Source organism: Pempheris klunzingeri, chromosome 21, assembly GCF_042242105.1.
Source record: "Pempheris klunzingeri isolate RE-2024b chromosome 21, fPemKlu1.hap1, whole genome shotgun sequence".
Lineage (NCBI taxonomy): Eukaryota > Metazoa > Chordata > Actinopteri > Acropomatiformes > Pempheridae > Pempheris > Pempheris klunzingeri.
Window position 1 is genome coordinate 1,264,967 of NC_092032.1, and position 23,752 is coordinate 1,288,718.

Sequence of the window (23,752 nt, forward strand, 5' to 3'; positions counted from 1 at the left end):
AAATAATTACTGATGCTTTTTTAACTATATGACAAAGTATTTGAACACCTGACTGTTCCTATGTCAGGTGTTGTGACACCAAGGGCGTTTATGTGCTGTTACAGCATTAAACAGTCTAGCACTCTTTTTGATTCGGCCTGTCTATTAGGTGATGGAACTTGGCTGCAGAGATTTTCTCCAGTTCAGCCACAACAGCATGAATGAGGCTCAACACTGATGTTGGTGATCAGCTGTGCCTCACACTTGGTACTCCAGTTCATTCCAGAGGTGTTAGGTGGGGTTGAGGTCAGGACTGTGTAGGCCTCGGAAGCCATTTCTTTACAGTCACTGTATGCTATAGTGTTAAGCTTTCCCTCCATTTGAACCAAAGGGCCTAGAATAAACCATGATTGCCGGATTGTTAAACTCAGTAACGAGGCATTAATGAAGATGATGTTTGCTTTGCCAGGTTGCAGCATAACTGTCTCCCATAACTCCCTCATCTCTGCAAAGTGCTGCTGCTGTCAACCAGTTTCTTAACATCTACGATTTCAGAATTGATGATGAAGTAAGTAAGAATTAAGAAGTCAGTCAGCCATCAATAATTATGAATTTGACCATAAGGTTTACATTTTTAAGGTCATGGTTTATTCAACTTATATCAGGCGGCTGCCATGTACCTTTGTATGTTATTAATAAAAGCTTCCTCCACCACAATAAGTGGTCTAGCTTCTACCAAAGACATCAAAAATGCACCTGCCACTTGACTTTGACAAGCTCAGTGGCCACGTTAATGTGTGTAATAAACCTAATTTGCCAGGAGGTGGCAATAAAGCTTTCTGAATCACCTAGGCACCAGAACTGATGGGCACAATGTGTTTAGCTTCAGCTGCTCCCCAGAATCAGGACAACGCACAGCCATGTCACAATATAGCTTTTTGAAACAAATGGCACAGGGGGGAAAGTTGTCGCAGACCTATTGCATGTGAAATGCATCCAGAATAAAGCTGAGGAGCGCTGCAGGTTGAATTGGCAACAGGTTATGCATTTACACACAAGATATGTTCAAACCTATAAACCATGGACAAACATGGTGAGGGACTAGAGAAAAAAGAAAGGCAGAAAGAATGAATCACCGATAACAGTAAATCATTTGATACATTCTTTCTTCAGGGATCGAATTTCTTAGAAGCAGCTGAAGCTCCATCTTATCTTCCAGTTGAACAGAGCTTCATCTTCTCCATATTGATGCTGCCCGTGTTTGCAGACGCGTCCATCCCCTGTCCCTGTTGGTAGGAACTGTGTTTTCCAGGCTTGTGGATGAACGTCGGCTTGAGGAGCCCTAAATCATCCCAGTTAGTGAACGTATCTTCAATGTCTCTGCAGCCTGTGATCTTGGCTATACCCACTTTGGGTTGGAAGACTTTGCTCTTGTACCCCTCTGGGTGGTAAGAGAGGAACTCCTCTTCGTCACTTTCATTTTTAACATATTGGTCCTCGCCATTTTCATCATCACTGTTACCTATGATTACCAGCTCAGCCTGGATGTCTTCTTCCTCCTCATCCTCAGCTTTCTCATAGCCCATGAAGATCATGGTGATGGGCTCTGATTCAAACTCTTCTGGCAGGGTGTTGATGAGGTTCAAAGAGGCGACACTCTCTGCACAGAAAGGTGAGAGTCTATCAGAATCACCTGAGCCTTCTATCGAGGCACCGGGATCAACTTTGGGTTTATGGCTGGCTAGTGAAGGTCTATGGCTATCTACTGCCCTGTAGACCGGCTGTGTGGGTACTGGCATTCCTTCAGACCTGGCTTTGACTGACACAAGAGCTGCTGCATTTGGACTGCCCACATCCGCCTTGCTGTTGGTGAGTCCTCGTGGAGTTCTGGCTTCAAAATGAGGCTGTGGAATTAGATGCCTGTTGGTGTTGGATTGTGCAGGAACACGGACGTGGGGCAGCTTGGTTTCTTCTCCAGGTCTTTGGACTCTAGACATGGAGTCTTGATCGAGGCCAGGGCTAGGTGTTTTGCTTAGAGTTTTCTCTCCCTCCAGGTCTTGGCTTCTCTGGTTTTCCTCTTTGAGATTTGGGCTGGGTGTTGGGGTTTGCCTGGGTGTTTTAGTCGGTGTCCTGGGTGTTGAGGGCCTGCTGGTGCCTGTGTAGGGCACAGAGTAGACGGGCTGATGGTACTGCACCTCAGTGGGCACGTTCTTATCTGTGGCCTGATGCAGCAGCTCTTCTACGTCTGTGCACGTCATCTCTCCAACTGCTCCAGTACAGATTTGGCCTCCGTCTGGGTGCAGTGCATATACAGACTTGCGCCCATCATCGTATACCTTTAACCCCCTCTCCTGGATGGTTTCGGCAGTGATGGTTGCTGTAGAGACCACCTGACTTTTGCCTGTTCTCTTGTCATGCTCCACACTAATTTCCATTGCAAACGATGCTGGAATGAAGAAAAGACTTAGATGAAGGACTCTGGACAAGGACAAGGAAAGGAATACGGTTGAATGATTTCATCTCACTTTTTATGTTAGATTCCCATTTGAAACAATGTAAAACAAGGCTAAAACAATCTTATTCTAATTAAGATCGCATGAGACAGTTTTCTATCAAATAAGCATGTCTGTCTTGACCAGCATCAAAACTCCTGCTGAAATGTGGTTCACTGTGCATCTTCCAGCAATGTGCTGCTGAGATAAACTCAGGTGCTTTTTAGACAGCAAAGTTTAAAGGGGGAATGAATATTTTCTTGACACTATTTTGCTTTCATCAGATTCAAAATGTAGAGATATAGTGAACCCTAAAAAATATGTATATGTTTGTCTTTGGATAGTAGGCTCAGCAGAGCCTCATATCTATAGGATAATAATTCTTAATAAATAGTGGGACAAACTAAATAAGATGTGTATATCTGAACACAACACTGCAACACTCACAAAAAACGTGGCTTATGCTAAAAACTTCTGCAGCTATGCTAAGAGTATGTCCACAATAGGAGGGCTCCAGAGCGGCCTACAGAGCATAAATCTTGAAATGTTTCAGTGTGCACAGGATATACACACCATACCTTCTGTGAATGACACAAAATGTAAATGACGGCTCAGCGACAGACTGATGAGCTACCAGCAGGGAGCCGAAGGACAACGGCGAGCAGCTGCTGACAGGCTGTCGTTTAGAGGTTCAGCCTCTGAGCCCTCTGAGCTGAAGCTAACATTAGCCTAGCTTTAGCCTTTAAGGTGTGACTATAGTGAGTTGTGGCTATTGGTTTGGCCAACTCCTACACTTGGTTCCATTCCCCCACAGATTTGAAATCCTGTTGCACTTGCTCTCATATGACTGATGTACACCTGTGGTGGTTGTTTGCGTTAAGCCTGTTTGCACGATTGAAGGTGGAAAAATTGATCAATGTGTTCCAACAATTTTTACGTCTGATAAAAAACATTCTCAGATGAAAGTTCCAAAATGGCAGACATGGGAATGCTCTGTTCTCCTCACAGTGAAATATAATTGCTTCCTAATTTACATCCTGGTAAAATTACAGCTTTTAAAATAGCATAATGGAACCAGGAGGCGTTTTCAGTCAGAGTAGCTAGTTTTAAGCAGACAGCTATGACTAAGGGGCACAAAATGGATGTCTGCATTACCACAGAGCTGTGAATTGCTGGTAAACATCTAAAATATGTCTCCAGTTGAATTATACTTATTTTCTATCCCATGATTATCAATGAATGAATAAATCAGCAAACTGGAAACTGTTTTCAGCATATGCACTAGTTAGATGATGTCTGTACCTTTCTTTGGTTCTTCACTACCAGGCTCATGTATAGGAGGGGTTTTTGCTGGTGTCAGTGGGATGAATGTTGGGATATCATGGACCGGCGAGTTGACATGATGTGTTAAATCTGAGGAGAAATATGTAACTAGTGAAATACAAGAAATCACTTTAAAAGCCAAGAGCATCTGTGTTTGATAACATCTTTTAGATCACCAGGACATGACATGCTGTACATTTATCCCAAGATAACAAATGATGCTCATGTATTGTTTTAACAACATTATTCCAAGACAATACTTTAAGGGGATAATTCAAGATGTTTGAATAATATGGTTATTCACTGTCCTTCTGAGAGTGAGATGAAGAAATGAACCAGTGTCATGTCTGCATACTGAACAAACTACACCTACCAACACCTCTGATGAACACATTTTATCTTATTGATGCAACATGTTCATCAGTGAGCTTTAGAGGTGTGAGCAGGTGTATTATCAAACTCTGGACAGAGGTAGTCAAGCAGTTAGCAGTTTCTTCATGTTAAGCTTGGCTAACCATGTCTTGACTCTGTTAACACACAGACATGAACTTTGACAGCCAGTTAAACATCTCATTCAGAAAAAAGAAAGCAAAATGGGTGTGTTTTTTTTCCAGAATATTGAACTATTCCTTTAATTAGTGCAGTAGTTGTACATTAATTACTACAGAAATGTGACAAACGGTTTTGTGGTCAACTGCACTTTACGATCTATCTTGGAATGTGTCCTTTATGGTCTGTCAAAGTCAGGCTCAGTGAAGAACAAAAGGTTACAGGGAAGAATGCTCTTGGCTTAACATTGTAGCACAATTTGTTTTATCCTGTTGAGTCCTGATCTGTAATTGAGTTATTTAATGATCTTAAAGATGATTCAATATTTCAGTAATTATCTTGTTATAACATTCTGGAAAGATGAAAACACCAGAGATTCATTACTTATTCATTACTTTTCAGATGTGATAATGGCTGGCAGAAATTGTTAACATACAAAAATAAGCAACCAGTCATTGCTGTGTGTGTCTGAATGATAAGAAATAAAGGTTATTAAAAGGGTTAGTGTATCAAAAACAGATTCAATATAATGAACTAACTTGTCAGGAAACAATATCTGATCTATTCATGTGTTTATACAGCCTCGTCTGACATATTCCTTCAGTTTTAAACACTAGTAGAGAATGTATAGAAAGCAAACTGATTAACCAGTCACAACACACCAAAATGCCACAAAAGTGTTTACCTGCCAGGAACTCTGCGTTTAGCTCCTACATGTGAAGACAGAGTAGTTGAGGGTCAAAGTGGTGAGAGAAGCAGGAAGTCAACATCACAGCAGTGCTACAGATTAATAGAGTTCTGCATCAGTAATCCACGACTCTGTCGCACTAAAATCACAGTTATTTCACTGTGTCTTTAAGACTAAAGACTAAAGACAGCAACCAGAAAGCAAATCATGCATATTAGTCCTTATACGCTGCACGCCCACCAAGTGAGAAATCCATTTACCTGCCACCTTATTCACTCAAAGCAGCCTCTTGTGAACCGAATCACACCCACACAGTCCTCAGTGAATGCATCATGTTAGAAACAAGCAGATATTAGAAGGCCAGCAAGCAGTCAGCATGGAGAGAGTAGAAAACAGTGGTATTTGAATTCATTGTTTTATAATCACAGGAAGCACTGACTGAGTTTGAGTTCTACCTCTTATATCCCACACATCTGACAGTCAGAACTTCCTATAACCTCCAGGAACATTGTGGAATCGAAGCCACGTGTGCAGTGGGCTATAAGTGGGTTTGGTTAGGCCTGGAGGTTATACGCATGTTGCTGAGGTGATATCATACCGGGGTTTCAACCACTAGCATACCACTAGAGGTGAATTCATCATTTTTATGATGTGTGATTTTTAAGTTTATTGGTTTAAAGAACAAATGGACACAAGGGATGGCCTGAATGAAGACATGACTTTATTTGGTGTTGTGTCCCAATTCCATATTACATGTTATTTACATACTAATAGATGCACACACAATTCTACAAACACAATAACACTGACAGATATAGATTCACATTTGATAAACTTGTGGGTGCACTGTGATGCAGCCTTAACCTGCACTGGCCAAACACACATTCCAAAATACTTTGTAAACACCATGATTCTGCCTCTTTGGGGTAGGGCGATCATGAAAATGGAAAATAAAATGACTGACCCATATCAAGGCATTCTGCAGTGTTATGGCATCTCATAAGCCTTCATACTATTCCATTGTCTTGGTGTCTAATGCACCAGCACAGCCAGTCTGACTGCTCAGCAACGCCTACAGATGGACGACCGTTCACTCTCACATTTACACCTACAAGCCATTTAGTCACCACTTCCAGGACTATTGATGATTAGGGAGTTACATCTACATCATTTCAAGGTGAAAAGTGAAACCACTGGAGATCAGATTAAAAACTGGTTGGTTGTGAGATCGTGTGACAAGAGAACAGATGTCGCAGCAACATGAGACCTTTAACACATCTGTTAGGAGTAATGTTACAGACGCACTTGATTCTCACAGCAGGAATCAGCAAATGATGTTTGTTAAAAGCTAATGGATTATTAGATCTCATCACGCTTCAGTGCCTCAAGGTGAAAAGTTGCACACTGTAGCAGAATTAATCAGAAAGCAACACACAGCATCAGAACCATTAAAGCAAGCAGACTGTTGAGAGGCAGCCAGTTTATTTGAGCCTACCTTAATAATGTCCTCAGCCGTCCTCTCCACCTCTTTCAACCGCTTCAGAACGACTTCTTCATTGGCAGAAATGTTGAGCTCCTGTGTTTCCAAGGCCTCAATCTCCTTCTCTATTCTGTACAAGAGAGCAATGAACTGTGTTGATTACTGGAACAAGCATTTTCAGCAGTTTGTAGCTACCAGCAGTAGCTGGGGAGTACGTGCATGGATTTTAATAAAGCAAGCGGTGCAGTGTTGTCCAAACGTGTTATTCTGGGTAGTACTGCTGCCTTAGCTTCTACTGTGTTTCCAGTTTTCCAGTCTAAAGCAAGTCAAGTATTGCACATAGGTAATGTAATGTGTCACCACATTTGGTGGGTTTGTCCCCTGTAACTCAAATCTTTTTATTATTTAGATTTTTACCTTGTAGCTGTTTGAAATCTGTGTAAATCTCCTTTACACCTGTTTAGAAACACATGGGAATGATAGATTTCTTCCTTTTCTCTAAAGCAGTGCTCGTCCTGCCTCGGGGCCTTTAACTATTTTTTTCGTCAATCGCAGAGGGGTCAGACTCTTTTAGAGCCCATCCTGAGTGCTCACGGTGTGTTCGAGGCACGGATTTTGTCCACATGTTGCCTGTGTGAGTTTGGTCAGCCAGCTTTGATCCAGCTCAGCAGACAGGGCTCCCACGATGCAGCACTGAGGGCTCGTCCAACAAGCTGAGTTGAGTTCAGTCCTCCTCGAACATGATCAGATAGGAGACGGGAGTCCATTTGCTCTGCCTCAGAGAGCAGTTTGATTCAGACGGGGTAGTAGTTCTCACTTTAAACATGTATCTGATGTACCTGCTCCACATGAGTGAAATGAGACAGCGTCGTGTGTGCATTGGTTACTGTTCATACTTCACCAATCCAGAGATGAACTGAGAAGAGTTTAACACGAAGACAAAAGAAAGACTTGAGTCACACGTTGTGCTCCTCACTCACAGAGCTGCTCCAGGCCAGTCCGCTCAACATCGCTCCCTGCTGCAGTCACATTCCACCCTGCTCCAATCAAATTGGTCATTGCTCATTCAGCAAAAATAAAAAAAGCTGCATGGTGCTGTTCAGTTTAGTAGCTAAACACTAGCCTGCAGACTTTTTTCATCCACCTTCATCCACGTCTTAGCATTCCAGCCAACCCTGCAGTAGTAATCGTAATAATAGTAGTAATAGTAACAGTAATAATGCATTTCATCCCAGTTTCATTTATGCATGTCTGCTTGACACACTTTACACAGACACTGAAATATATGTAATACTTTGGACCTACTCATGATCATCTTTTATGTCTTTTCATTTCACTCCTACAAAAACCAGCAAGAAAAGAGCAGGAGCAGCATGTCACAGTCGTTTTTCTGCCTCTCACAGTTCTCTCTCTGCCTTCAAATACATGTCCATGTCCTGAGATGATGATATGAGAGATGATACCGGATCCACTGAGGTATGAGACGTGTGTTCGCACACAGACCATGGTATATTATCTAAATGTTGAAATGTGAAATAATCCTTTATACACAAGCCACCCGCAAAGATCTTTGGTCGACTGGAGTTCAGTCACCGGGATGAAGAGACACATTTTATTTAATGTTGTACACACTCAGGAGAAAAACAGGCTCTGTGTTACTGTAGAGGAATTTAAGAAACATCTCTTATCATCCCTACAGTGTCTTCTTACAGCTAAAGCCTCTAGCTTATATACTGAAAGACTCTGACAGAGCAAACTTCAGGATGTGGCAAAATACTAAATCATCCGTCACATGATCATTTGTATGACACATGAGACGTTTTCGTAGCTCTGGTCAGTGTCGCATGCAGCCAAGTTAAGCAAATCACACTTGTATGGGCTCAGAGAAAATCACTGTGTTAGTCTCATCCTGGTTCTTCCCAACAACAGACAAAGACGCTCTTCTTTTTCCTGTCATGAGCTCACCTCTTAGTCTGCATCTTTCTCAGGAACACGTCTACAATTGACAACCATGTCTTGTAGAATTTAGAGAAATAGTCAAGAAATGCAATGTATTGATTTGTGTCCGCAGACGAATTTAATTTTTTTCAGCATGATTTTGCACCTGCACCTGCTTGTCAATTTGAAATAAGCAATATTATTCAAATGATGATCACAAAAGATAGCTTGTTATGCTGTGATCACAAAATAATGACTAAAGATCTCTTCAGCCTCCCTTAGAGAGTTAGATGGAGTTAAAAGTTTCAAAGTTTCAAAGAAGAAAGCCAGAAATGGATCCCATTTGAAAGTGCAGTAGTCTGCATGCATGTAGAGGCTGTGAGGCTTGCGTGAGTTGGTGTTGTCTCCAGACACTAAGCCATGGCTCAGTAGTTCTGTTATGTAATGTAGAGAAGGTTAACAGTCTGCCTGACACACATGCTGCTGACAGCAAGTTCAGGTGAAACAGTCTGGTCCTAATCCCTCACAGCTTCCCACCGTCGACCACATACGCACAGACACATGCACTGTGCTCACCTCGAGGCTGTGCAAATAAGCCTATTAGTGGGGGCGGGGGGGGCTGTCGTGTCCAGTGCTCCCAAACACACCTGCGATAGTATTACTGATGGTAGATCAACAACTATCCACTGATGAGGAAAAGCTCTGACAACTGCAAGAGGAGCTGCCAAGTGCAATATTTCAATCTACCGCTGTTAAGAGTAGAATTAAACATATACAACAAACACCAATCTTTTCCATTTGCTTTCATATTATTGATTAAAAGTAACATAAGAATACAGGGAAGGTGTATCTCAGTCTGTGCAGTGCAGCAGCTTCCAACTTGAGGGTCAGACCCCCCCCCCAGCCCTGTGTAATAAGCAGCAGTGGGTTGCGGATGGTTTTATCCACCCACAGTTATGGAGGACAGTCTAAGCCATGACTGTAGGCATAGAGTCGTCCACCAGTTTGGAGATAGAACCAACCTCTGTACACGTGTTGGCGTCTTCAGATCTGGTTTGGAGTTTGTACCAGTCCACGGCACTCGTGCAGCGTAGCTTCAGCCCAGTGTCTGCAGGACTCTCTGGGAGGTGGGAGATAACCCTGAGGACTGGGAGTAATAGCCTTCATGAGGTTCGCCTTTTTAAAGCCTCCAGCCTCAAGGAGGCCTGCGCCTGGATGAATGGTCTGATTCCTGCTTAAAACCTCCTGCAGTTCAGACTGTACAGAGCTGTTGTCCGAATGTAAGCAGCCAAGATGATGACCGAGGGGGGGGCATCCATACTGCCCCTGCAGTGGATGGAGAAGGACTTGGCTGGCAGACAACCAGTGTGGTACAGAGAAGGTTAGGTTGATGTTCCTCTGAGGCCTGATCCTGGACTTGATGTCATCCATCTTATTATCCAAAGGTTGGACTTTAGCTACTAGTTTACTGGACAAGGTGTCCAGTGTGCCCCAGCCCTGTTCCACACTCCAGCACATCTCCCCTGATTTCTCTTTCTCTTTGTGGGGTCGAGCTTCCTTTGTTTTGGCCATCGTTGTTTGTCTCACTCGGCCAAGACGATTCAAAACATACAGCAAGTGACTTTTAGCCAGAACATGTATTTCAGACCGGCAGTTGTAGCTAGTGTTAGCCTGGGTGGGCTAAAAAACAGACAATGAGTAGTTGAGCAAGATAAACTGGAGATGGCAGCCTGTATTAGCAGTGCCATCTTGGTATGGGTGTGGCATGGCAAGAGGCTTGTTACGTATGTTGACATGACCTGACTGTGGTTACTTCATTATCATTATGACTGTTATACCTGGCTGGTATCAGCTGCCAGGCCAAGTATAAAAAGTGGCTAACCATGAACACTGGTTCACCATAGTCCCAGTATGCCTCTCACACAGACCGTGTGTGTCGTATATGAAGGAGGGATTCATTCCTGCTCTGTGGCGGGACACACATGGGTGTGACAACGTTTAGATTCAGAGCATGAAGAGATGTTTAGTGGTGGTGAACAGTAGTGTTAGCTGGAAACACTGTGACTCTCTCAGTGGGTGAGAGATGTGCTCCTGGTGGCTGTCAAAGCTCTGCTGGCCTCCTGTTCTTCCAGACACAGAGATGTAATCTCCCCTCAGTCCTCATGTCTATCAGGTCAGCCGTTATAAAACTGTTATTATGGAGAGCACACAAACACATTTAATTGTAATTCCTTATCTGCCAAACTGATGTAGGCGTGTGTAAATACAGAGATCACTTTTTTAACCACTGTATTTGTTTGCTTATGTATTCATTTTCATTGAAGTTACACTCAGTCTTTACGTGCTTCAGTGCCCCTGAAATGAACGTAAACGCCCTCAGCCACCTGTGCTGAGGGGTTTACTGCAGTTTCCAGCTGCTGTCAGGATTCAGTTTACCTGAGGATGTTGCTCTGCAGCTGATCACTCTGCTGCTGTTCGTCCTGAGCCTGGAGCCTCATGGCCTCCTGTTCCTCCTCCGACTGCTGACTCAGACCATCCATAAGCCACTGCTCCCTCAGGGCTTTCTTCTGTCAGTCAAACACACCAACGCACACGAGTGTCAGTTTAGCTGCCAACAGTATTTAGGGTTCTATTCATAGTTTAAATTTTATTTATCTTATTCTTGTCACAGTGACAGCTGCTGTCTTCCCTTTTTCCCCTCTCAGCCTCACTGCCTCTCTGTTCCCCTCAGGTCTGCATCTTTCCTCGCCTCTCTTACTGCTCTGCACTCTAATGGGCAGATTTTGTAAAATCTTCATGTTAATTTCAGTCAATATGCTTTACAGATGTTAGAAGTGAAGATCTGTGTAACGTATGCCAGTAAAGGACTGAATTCTTCTTTAGTAAAGATACAAATACAGTATTAATCTATAATTATGAGCAGGAGTTTGATTTGCATTAGTTTTGTCAACAATTTCCAAAATGTTCATATCGTGTCAACTACCACTCAAAGCCTGATAACTTATTTCATTATAAGGTTTCCTAGAATGATATCATATAGAAATGCAAAATGAAGCATTCACACTATTGTTAAAGAACCTCTGACTTCATGTATGTTACGTGATGACGTCTGTCGTTTCACACACCTTCCCACAGCCAGACCTTCAATTATGAGAATGGGTACCACAAAAACTAGAACAACCTTTCAATCTAAAGCACCAGGGGCTACGAAGTCAGAGCCTTTTACTGGCGGCTAGTGATCATAACCCCCCCCCATCTCATGAAAATAGTTCAAATCGCTGAAAATTGTAGTACTTACAAACAGGGATTTGGGGCCAGGAGATGTTGAGTAACACGAGTGAAAATGCTTTCAACAGTTTCATTTGTGCTGGAGAGAAAAATAGCTTTAGGTAGGATTAGAGCTAAATTAGGAGTTATATAATGCTACCGCTCAGGGACTCCAGTTAATGTTTGTGAAATTAAGCTCTGGCCTCAGTTTGTGATATAGAGAGGGCTGCAGTTTTATTAGCTTTGAAACAGCAAATAAAATGTGTTCAGTGTATTTCATCTCCACCCTGTAATGTTTCTTTATCCGATGGAATACGTTATTACAGCGTTATGACACATCAGGAGTGGAGCCTTTGCTCCTGGATAAACAATAAAATGTACCTTTATGTACTGGAGTTTTAATTTCTCCTCTTCAATCTGCCTCCTTTTCATGGCAATGTTCTCTTGGATTCTTCTTTTGTCCTGTGAGGGGAAATCAAACACACATTTGCATGGAAACTATTCCACCTGTTGTCCTCTCATGCTGACACTTCAACCTTGAGCTGACAGCTGGACACCAACAGCCATAAATAGCTAAAAAAAAGTAACTCAACCTTCATGACCAGACCTAACCTACCTGTTGTGTGTGTGTGTGTGTGTGTGTGTTTTCACTACCACCTCCACAGCTTTCCCTGCTAATAAGCACCTCCGGTAGAAAGTTTGTTTGTTAGCTGGTAATTCAATAATGGACACATACGTACTTTTCCTGCCTGTATAATCACAGACTTGTGCTGCTTAATGGCTTTAATCATTAACTCACCATCAAAACACAAGCCCTGTGTTCCTGGATGTCACTGAGGGGGGGGGTCACTGTGGGATAAAATTAGCTGTGGGATCTTGAATCAGTGTGGCACTAAGCCCCAGTGAAAGGGGATCTCCCTGATGACGTCTGCTGGTATTTATAGCCCCGTCTCTGTCTGCGTCTGACTGTCAAACTCTATTTTGTCACTTTGTGCATGGACTATAAAAACTCTCCCAGAGACAACTGGCACATGATTACCTCATGACATAGGTTGGCATGTTCCACAGCCAACCTCTGATTGGCTGTGAGAGTTTAAATGTGACTAGTGTTTGGTTTGCCGCCCTTAAACGGATCATATTTTGCCTTTCTCGTGCACAGTTGTCTCCCATGGGACCAAAATTCCACTGTGTTAAACTTTGTAACTTTGTAACACAGTTCACAGTTGATTTGGGGGGTGGGGTTGAAGATTTCATGAAGATCCCATTAGTGCTGTCTAAGACATTGGATGTGATGGAAGATAGAGTGAATCACAGTGATCCCCACACACACATACAGCTGGGAGAGAAAGAGACAAGTCTGCTGCTCTCCTGGGTGGATGATAATCACTTCACAGCTCCACAGCCACGTGTTAAATGACCACCAGCTTGTCTTTGTTTCTAGAACAGTGTGAACATCTTTCTACACCAGGTATACCCGTGCTGCCTCCCTGCACTGACCTGCACATCTACAAGAGCTGTGAAGGTTTTCCCCTACAGCCCTGTCATCCTGCAGCTACGCACCCACACCTTTTATTTTCAGACTCTGCTTGGAAAACGACTCCTGCATAACAGCATCCTGCTCAGACTAAATATCACAGCACTGAATCACTGTTCGTTATACTGCAAGAAACAAAGACGCATTTCAAATAAGAAACTGATTGCAGACATTCCATGATGGCACTTCAGAGGAACATGGATGAGAAACACATCGTTTATATCTCTGTCTCTATGGACACATACACTGCATCACTAAATGATATCTACAGACACACAAAGGTCAAAATAAATCCCAATCTTCCAGCAGTGCTGTAGTTACTACGTGGATGCTGTATTGCGAGATCAGCTATTTTGACGGAAAACAAAAGAAATACATAGTCAGAGAACATTTTACTGATATGTTCCGTAAGCATTATGTTTCCTTCACTATGTATTTGCTGTCGCAAATGTTGAATATAAATGTCACTTCTAGTAGGCAGGGTTGTCTGTCCAATCTGATTTCAATGTTCTATAATATAAGGCTTCAACAGTTATTTCAGGTAGAGGATGACTCCAGAAGTTTTAAACCAGGGCCCTATTTTTACACATTATTGTTCTCGAAATGACTGGAACGTACAAAAAACCTATGGAATTGGTCTAGTAGGTCGACTCAGCTGGCAGCCAAGTACGGGTTTTGAATGTGAAACGTGACCCTTTAAGACAAGTGCACCTGATCACAGTAGGTCCACTAAAAGCTTGTTTGATCCACTGACAGGCTCAGAGTGTTATTCTAAGTGTGTGACAGCATCATGGAAAGGATCCCTACAGAGAGAGACCTGGAAGATCCTTTTGGTTTAACCACAAACAGCCGTTATATCGCCCTCTGCACACACACCAGACTCATATGGTGCTCTCGGATGCTGGAGGGGGCGATCGACTGGGCTATCTCCAAAGGTTTTTGGACCTACCAGTCATTTTGAACCCAAAATATGTTAAAGAATAAAAAGGGCTCAGGTTTAAAATAACCTTTAAGACAGGATCTTGCAACGACAGGATTTGTTGAACAAAATTCCATATTACGAAACAAAGTCAATAACTGTGGCGGATCCCTGCTGGATTTGTGTGACTCAGACTTGTGAAGCATCTAATGAACTTTAGCTGAACTAAAGACGGTATTACACAGAGAGAGGACTGCCGATTTGGTCTGCTGTCTCTGACATTTATATAATATCAGGAAAAACGTATCTTTACAGCCTGTGTGATGGCAAAGGACACTAACGGTGACCAGTAAGTCTTTCACTGTGCATGTGGTATGTCAGTGCTGTATTAAAACACACCTGAAAAAGTGAACTTAATCTTTAAAAGACTGGGAGAATACATCCCTGGACTGGTCACCAGCCAATCAAAGGCCCAACACACTAATAGCTAGTAACTAATTAGCCTGCATGTCTTTGGACTGTGGGGGGAAGCCGAGTACCCCCAGAGAACCAACACAAACACGGGGAGAACATGAGAACTCCACACAGAAAGGTTCAAGGCTCAAACTGCCAACCTGTCGGCCAGTGGATTTGAACCTGGCAACAGTGCTAACCACCGCACCACTGTGCTGCCCCTAATGAGATATATGATCCCCCAAAATAAAACAGAGAGTAGTTTAAGCATGTGACAACAACATTATTCATGTTCTGGCTTTCTCAGCTTCCTAGCTAACGTACAGGACTGGTCCTTACCGTGATGGCCTGGAGCCTTTCCTTCAGCAGGTCAGCCTCCTCCATGGTGGCCTACAGGACAGACAGAGCACAGTGACATGGACTTTTTCATTGTTCTTACTCATTTGTCATTGTTGGTAATACATTTGAAGAATCTTTCACATATCCAAAGAACCCTTCACGTAACGGTAAGTCTGGAAAAACACGTTAGATTGTGGGATGTTAGTGAGAAAATGTGTTCTGTGTTTCATCAAGTTCCATCGTCTGTACACCATGAATCACTGTTTATATGTATATGTCCATGCACGTATGAGTGTGTGTTAGACATGGCCAATAATGATCATTTGAAAAACAATTCCATCAAATGAGTCGGCAACAACACGACAGCAACCTCAACATACGTCAAACATAAATGCAATTAACACTTAAGACATTATTTTGAGTAATGTGAAGGTTGTGTAATTATGTTTCTGCCATACACATCCCTGGCTGTTTGTTCAAGGTTAGAAAAGAGAGCACATGCACACATAACACATTTTTGTTATCTCTGGTTTTAATTGTGGGCGTGCATTTTTAATCAGCATTGGTTTGCTTAAGATAGAAGCACTGCAATGTCCATGATTTTAGAATGAACTAATGGAACTCTGAATATTCATCATCTAAAAGCTGAGGTGAACTGTGGTTCAAGAGTACAACTCCTACTGCCAATAATAACTCATGATAAACCACAGGATCTCTTCGCTGGCCTTTTGAAACATTAGTTTAGCTCTAGCAGGACTTGTGAGGCCAAGTGAGTGAGTACACACCTCCCCTGTGTCCCTGTAAGAGTCCCTGCAGGACCTTCAGCACTGCAGGACAAACAGGGACAAACTGAGGACGCTACAGGAAAGTCTGTATTCCAAAGACTTACAAGCCACAGACAGGCAGTGGATGTCTGCAGCAGATAGGTAATGACTGGGATTCATATCACTTTCAAATGACAAGCTGCTGGAAAGACATACTGCAGGAGGTAACATGATCCTCTGATAAATTAGCAGGGACATGTGCTGCTCGTTTTCACACTGATAGTAGCATGTGAGATGGGCAATGTCATCCTGTCCGTGTTCATTACTGCTTGCTTCCTCCATGTGTCAGAGGGGACGCATGGGTTCATGTCCAGTACAACTAAAAGGTGGTAAAGTTCATACCCGTCAAAGGTGTTACGTGTGGCATTTTCAACATCTTCTTGTCGAGGTAATTATGGTGTATGAAGCTGTGTCAGCTTCTGCCTCACAGCAGTGCTGTGGTTGGCTGGGGTGTACACACACACACACACACACACACACACACACACGGTGTATTTGTGTTTGTATGAGTCAGTGCACTTAAAATCGACTATTAAACAATGAAATGTAACTTTTTTAATGCAACCAGCTGCCACTTTCACACCAGGGCTCATTATTGTAACAGTGCCCTGAAGCCAGTCCAGATACTTCAGTTTTCAGAGCTTCTCGTCTGCACATGAACACACCAGTCAGATGAGTTTACTCTTCCTCAGGATTTGTGCCACTTTCCTAATGCAGTCGTACAAACTTTAATGCAAACACAACACATGGATTTGACTTAATAAACTCACAAGTGTCATTTTACCTGGAAGAAAGCTGTCTTCTCTCTTTTACATCTAGTTTGTCCATTTCATGATGCTTTATAGTTCTACTCCACAATAACACCCTGCCTGAACACCTGAACACTTTTAAAAAGCAGGCTGAAAACCTCACAGTACTTCTCACTACAGTCTGACCAAGTTCTTTGTGTGTGCGTTGAATATTGTGAGATGTGTGATCTGCACTAATTCTTTGTAGAACTACACAAACAGCTGTTGATATGCATGTTTATATTTTGGACTTGCACTTGTATTTGATTGTATTGTTACTTTATGCAAAGTACACTGTGGCCCCGCGTATGAAACATGATAAATACATAAAGTCTGACTATATTTCAGAGGGGAATGTGGTGTTTACAACAGCGCTCATCAGCCGTTCTCATCAACATCACACCTTATTACCTCTCTTGCAACACCGGATAAAGAATCTTCCTGATGCCTGAACTATATCTGGAAATCCGGACATCCAGCTTTCACTGCTTCGGATAATATGATCATGTCATAAACTTTCCACTGGCACGAGGAGAATTCCTCTGACAGGCTGAGGGATGGAGAGTGAGGTGGAGGGAAAAGTGACACCATCCTGGGATGGGCTGTAAACCACTCTGGGACTGAAGGCAAATGGTGAAATGCCACAACGTCCCACACAATTACAAAATAGATTCTGCACTCTGCATCATCTGGCATGGGTCTCTAATAGAGGTCATCAAGCAATGAAAACAAGCAATCAGTGTCCCAGTTAGAAATGCATGCTTTTTCTATTTCTTTTGTTCGGTTCTGGAGATCAAGAAGTCTATGTAAATGTCTGAAATGGAGTATAAATACACAAAGGGTTAAACTTGAATAAGAAAACAGTTCAGGAAATATGAAAGATGCGGTCACTGAATGCATTTTGTGTAAGAGCAATAAAAAGAGATCCACAGTTTAGTCCCCACTGGTTTCCACTGTGCTGACCAAGAGTTTTGAAAAAGTGAACTGCTGTGGAGAAATGAGACCATAGTAAAGAGCTGTAATCTGGTGACTTGTTGGAGTTTGGAAACCACTGGACCAAACTAGATATCATATATATATATATATATACATATATATATATATATATATATAGATATACTGTATATAAAGTCTCCACGTCAACAGCTACAACAGTAGGAAAATCTACTTGCTCAAGTTTAGGGAAATGCAGGTCATGGTTTATAAACACTGTTTTGTGTCCACATCACCTATCCATCCACCTATCCACCCACCTATCCACCCACCTATCCATCCACCTATCCATCCACCTATCCACCCACCTATCCACCCACCTATCCATCCACCTATCCACCCACCTATCCATCCACCTATCCATCCACCTATCCACCCACCTATCCATCCACCTATCCATCCACCTATCCACCCACCTATCCACCCACCTATCCACCCACCTATCCATCCACCTATCCATCCACCTATCCACCCACCTATCCATCCACCTATCCATCCACCTATCCACCCACCTATCCACCCACCTATCCATCCACCTATCCATCCACCTATCCACCCACCTATCCACCCACCTATCCACCCACCTATCCACCCACCTATCCATCCACCCCTGACTTCTGGACCTACATCAGAAACACCTCCTATTTACAATCCTACATACAAATGTTACAGCCATTAATGAGTCCAATTGAATCCATTAAGGAATCTGTTTACATGTTCAAGGAAAGAGAAAAGAACTATTATTCTGCAGACTGGATCAATGCAAATGTCCTTGGCAGTCCACAGAGTCCACACTGTTGTTAGCTGAGGTGGGAGGGATCACATGATTCCCCGTCATGTCAGCACAAGTCTGTTCTAAATGCCATGTTGTACGTGAGTACTGTGGGTGCTTATGTTTTTACACATTCATGCTCAGTCCCCTCACACATAGCGACTCAAACCAGCCTTTCACCCACACATGGCTCCCCTCATGCACAGTGTTCAAGTCACACAGGAAACAAGGTTGATGTTTATTTGTCAGCTGTCACTGTCGCACACGAGAAGAGGCTTTGTGCCGCTGTAATAAAATCATACTACAGTACGTCCTCCTCTGCTCCTGACATAGAAGAGTCATAATTCAAACAGCCACTAAAGGTCCTTGTCAGTAACATAAACAGGCATCTGAAGAAACAACCAGTGCTGCCATAACCTGCCACCTGCTCCTGTAACCAGCCTCTGGCTGAGACACGAGGCACAAACATGCCATAATTAATGTTTACTATTCTGTTTATATTTTGCACATGTACTGCTTTGCAATTGGAAACTAAACCCAAAGTGTGACTTTCCCACAAAAACAGGTTTTTGAAACAGTGCTGTGTGTTCTGGCATGAATCTGATCTTTGAAGTCATTTGCACAAATTTGGACATTTGCCTGTTTGCAAAGTACCAACCAACTCATCTCTGGGTCTCATACAGACACCCGATCATGGCCTGTTCATTGCTATCAGACTCTAACAGAGGTGACGAAACGGCGGTATTTGATGTCCTGGGAATGAGAACGGGCTGTACCTACTGTGCATTAGCCAGAAGCTAGCTCAGAACGGACACACTGGCTGTGTTCAGAGTGTTTTTTTCAGCTCAGCCTCAAACTCACCGGAAACTGTGGTTATTTCTGTGATTTCCCTCCAGTCTCTCTCATTTTCCACATGTCTGTATGTGTCTGGAGCAGATTCATAACGCCCTGAGATGCTGTCAGCTTATGATAGAAAGCTGTACCACTTTTGTCTTGGGCTTGCTTCTTTGTTCCATAAGCCCTCATTCCTCTTTGTTTTTTTAAGGAAAACCACAGAGCTACAGTGTGATATTGCTCATATCACTTAACTCCACTGTCATCCTAAAAACAGCCCAAAGACATGCAGGTTTGAATGTGACTGACTGGCGACCAGTCCAGGGTGTACCCCACCACTTGACCAATGGCAGCTCGGATTGGCTCCAGCCCCCCCGCGGTCCTTAAGGATAAATGGTATAGACGATGGATGGACGTAAGTTTGGGGCAGAACAGTGAGGTAATCAATGAGCAGAACATCCATCCATCCATCATCTATACAGGGGGTGGAGTCAGTCCCAGTTGACATTGGGCGAGGGGGGGGGCACACCCTAGACTGGTACACCCTAGTCATCACAGGGCTGCGCAGCACACGTGCTGGGAAAACCCAGTCCCAGAATTAAATAAAGGTTGAACTTTGAAGCTACTGAAGGTCATCCTGCGGGTTAGCTTGTCCACCTGTTGACACCACGGAGGCCTGATCCCGCACTGCTGAAAATAGAGACGCTGCCTTACTCACAGCTGGACCAACCTGACACTATGTGCAGGACAGAGTCTGCATGTGTGTGTGCAGATGGTGAGGCATTGCCCTGGAAGAGAGCTGATGGTGGGAAGAAAACCCTCAGCACCTGTCAATCATGATGGACAAACATGTGGTCACGCATGCACACTGCGTATCCAAACACAACGAGGTTTAGACACAACCCGAATGTGTTTGTAGGCGTGTCCTTGGCTAAAGCCGACTGACAGGGGCTAAAAGAAAGGTATCTTATTTATTATTATCACAGGCCACTAAACCTGGGGTGCTTCACATGAACTGATGCAATGCCTGAATCGAGCAGGAACACATGGGAGAAAAGGGTCAATAATAAATGCCATTGGCACGTGTTAATGCAGGACGAAGGCAGCGGTCTGTGGGTGCCATTGCAGCACTGGTTAAAATAATGACAGTGTTCTAGTTGGCTCTAGTAAGTACAGTTACTGGCATGCACAGGCTGTTTGAGCAGTTTCCAAAGCTTCTTGGCTTGGCTCCTCTTGATAAGTTACCTCTCTATATTCAAAACAAAGCAGATGAAGCTGATGTAATGATTCAGGCAAGGGGGAAGTCTGTAAGCAGCTGGCTGTCCACATTTAGAGGTGTAGTACTGCAAATGTAAAAACAATGAGTTTATGGTAAAATATAGGAATCAGAAAGGTTTCTATGTTCTTGAAACGAACCAGTTTGTACGATATGTCATCTGACCATGTCAAAAGGTTCTGGAGTTCTGGAGTGTTCAGAGCTGCCACACTCAAGAAGCCTGCTATCACAGTATACTGCTGGGTGCAACCTACTGCCTCACCCAATCTCTCTCCCACAGGCCGAGACTCAGTGGTTTTAGAGTCTTGACTTGATGAAATGAACAAACTGGGGGAACATACTTTAGGACAGTGTCTCTTCTAAGAGGCACATGGTGTTCCACTCAGTTGTGCTTGTGATTGAAAAAAAGAGAGCGTGAGAGAGAAGCTCAAATGCTGCTTACATTCATAACACCACACATCAGACCAACCCCTGCATGAAGCGCCGATAAGATGCCGCCTTTAAATGGAACTTGTGAAAATGTGGGGTCATTGGGATCAATCAACATTGGGGATATTTCCTCAGGCATAAAATTAAAAAAGACAATTACCTCACCATCCACTGAATAATTAACCTCTACGGTCACTGGCATCTTTGAAAACATGAACATGTCAGGATTTGTGAACTCTTCTGAGTCGTTTTGAATAACACAAGAGGGAGGTGTTCGTCTGGACTCTTATTGAGAACATGGTAAACACAACCCCATACTAAGGCACCGAGCTACATTTTGTCAAGCTTTAGATATTTGCTGTACCTTTTCTACCGAGGTACAGTCGCTTTTAGGACTGTCTGATCTACTGTGTGGAAGTCCCAGATGCTTTCAAGAGAAAGCTTAAGGCTTTTTCAGATATCTTGTACTGCTGCTATTCTAGTTCAAAAGTCTCTCTTACCAACATGAACCAAACTAAATCAGGGAGGAGTTTGAATAAACTCCAAACATGACTGTAAATGTGTCTTCAGTCAGTGAAAATAAAGTACCCCATGGTAGAAACCCACTGCATGGATAAATGGCTTGTTCATGTTTAAAGATTTCCACCTCCAGGTCTGGCTCTCAGTGCTCTGTGCATGGTCCATGTCAGGGTCCAGTCCCAGTGACATGACCCCGATGCCTCCCTGTCTGTCTGGTCATTCAGCCAAAGTCCTCCTGGTTTCTAATCCCTGCTCGTCCTTCCTTAATCTGCTCTCTGATGGATTAACAGCACACAGGCCAACAGCATGCCTTTCTGAACTGCTAAACTGTGTCTGCTAAACACCAATTTATCAAGGTGATGTTGGCTTAGATCTGGTTTATTTTGTGTTACCCACTTCAGATGGATAAGATGCAGGTTGTTCTGTTGTGTCATTTCAGGGGAAGCTTGATAATGAAGTAGCATCAACAGTAGTACCACCCCTAACTCTTCCCAGCCAAAGAACCACGAGTGTCTAGATTTGCAGTCATTTCATTAATAGTCATTAACAAACAGATTGGACTATTTGCTCAAGAATTTAAAGACATTTTTGCAAAGTTGCATATTCATTGTCTTTCCAAGAGTTATGTCACCACAACGTGTTTCTGGCCTTTCAGGAGCAGCAGAACAAGCTGAAAACATTGATCACCTAAATAAGATGGTATGGCTTTTATTGCTACAATATTATTATTATATTGATTTAATATGTTTGCATGTCTGCAAACAGTTCCATACTTACACATCCACCTGACAAAGAGCAATACTATCACTCATTCGGAGTTTGTTGATACCAGATGTATGTAAATCCAGTATTCATTCTGTTTCAGCTCTGGTGTGGTCGTGATCCACGATCTCCTCAGAGAGTCATCTGGCTCATTAGCTGCTCAATGCTCCGCTGTATTTTTGTGTGTTAGTGAGCATGGAGGTTTAGCCTAGCTTAGCATACAGACTGGAGGCTGTGAGAAGCAGCTAGCCTGGTCCTTTTCACATTTTGTTTGTGTGCAGATTAAACAAAGAGGTGCTTGTTCATCAGTGATCTATGGAGGTGTTGCTGGCTGTATTTTTCTGATCTCTGGGTAGAGACAGGCTAGCTGTATTCGACCCTTCATGCTAAGCTAGGTTACCACATCATAGACAAAACACAGTCTTATGCACAGAAAGAAAGCAAGTTTGGATGAAAAGCATGTTTCCAAAAATGTTGAGCTATTTCTTCAGTTAAAATGAAATCCTGGATTATGATACAAAATCTCTGAAGTCAATAGGAATCTCTTTCGGTATTAAAGAATGAATCAACTGAACATGTTAATGCCAAATGCACTTTGCATGACTATGACAGCAGTGTGATTTCTGGCCCCAACAGAGGTGTGAAAATGAGATTTCGACATCATTAGCATCTTCCCTTCCCTCCCCTGCTCTGCCACATGTGCTGCAATGTTGATCTGACTGGGATGAGTGGGAAGGAAAGGGTGAAGGGTGACTGGTTCTCTGCAGGCGGCACAGAACAACAGCATGCATGTGGGAGTTAAAGTGTGTGTGTCTGTGTACAATTATGAATTACATGCACTTTTTCCGTCGGCTGGTCAGTTTTAAATGAGTTACATTTTTGTGCTTTCAATGAGATTTCTGGAGAGCATGAAAACGTGACGAGATGTCATGTAGTGACTTTACAGGCTCCCCAACTGCTGTTTGCGTGCGTGTCCATCTGTGAGTAAAAGTACTTATTAGTTGAAGCCAGACTCCTGCTGGGAGGCTGCAATCAGCCCACAGCTTAAAGGAATTAAAAGATTATGGAATCAAAAGACCCTCGTGGCTCATTTTAGCTCCTGAAACAACAAGTTACCTCTGGGTAGTTGACTTGGTGGTAGAAACTGCATAGAGAAAATAGTTGACAACCCAGTGGTAATCTCTGTCCATAATAATCTGTCCTAAGAGTATCTACTCATTGAAAGCTCTCAGCTCCGAATAGACGCTGTGCACTGGTGTGGCAGAGGCAAATGTAGACAGTAACAGCGATACAGAGGTCTACTCACCGGGTGTGTGCTGTGTGTGTCCTCAAGCAGGTGATGGCAGAGCGTGTGTGAAGATAGAGCTCACTCTCACAGCGTATCCAACATCACTGAGCCGGAGGTTGTGTTGGGAGGTTGTGTAGGCTGAGAGAGATTCAGACTGACTAGGAAGACTCCCTCCCTCTCTCTCTCTCTCTCTCTCTCTCTCTCTCTGTCTTTATCTGCTCACTGTGAGTCTGTCACAGAGCCCAACCATGTGCCTGAAATACCTCTGCCAAACAATTGCTCCACAAATGTGTCCCTCCCCACCCA

At 43.2% G+C, this 23,752-nt stretch overlaps 1 protein-coding gene across 1 annotated transcript; it reads right to left on the reverse strand.

The window, feature by feature from the left end:
- Positions 1–1,187: 1,187 nt before the first annotated feature.
- LOC139221385 (palmdelphin-like) lies at positions 1,188–23,544 on the reverse strand. Its single transcript, XM_070853322.1, has 8 exons — positions 23,465–23,544; positions 14,962–15,012; positions 12,098–12,178; positions 10,886–11,016; positions 6,527–6,641; positions 5,029–5,053; positions 3,774–3,884; positions 1,188–2,425 (listed from the first exon to the last, which is right to left on the reverse strand). Exons 2-8 carry the CDS (start codon positions 15,004–15,006, stop codon positions 1,188–1,190), a joined length of 1,746 nt encoding a protein of 581 aa, XP_070709423.1. The 5' UTR covers positions 15,007–15,012; positions 23,465–23,544.
- Positions 23,545–23,752: the final 208 nt, after the last annotated feature.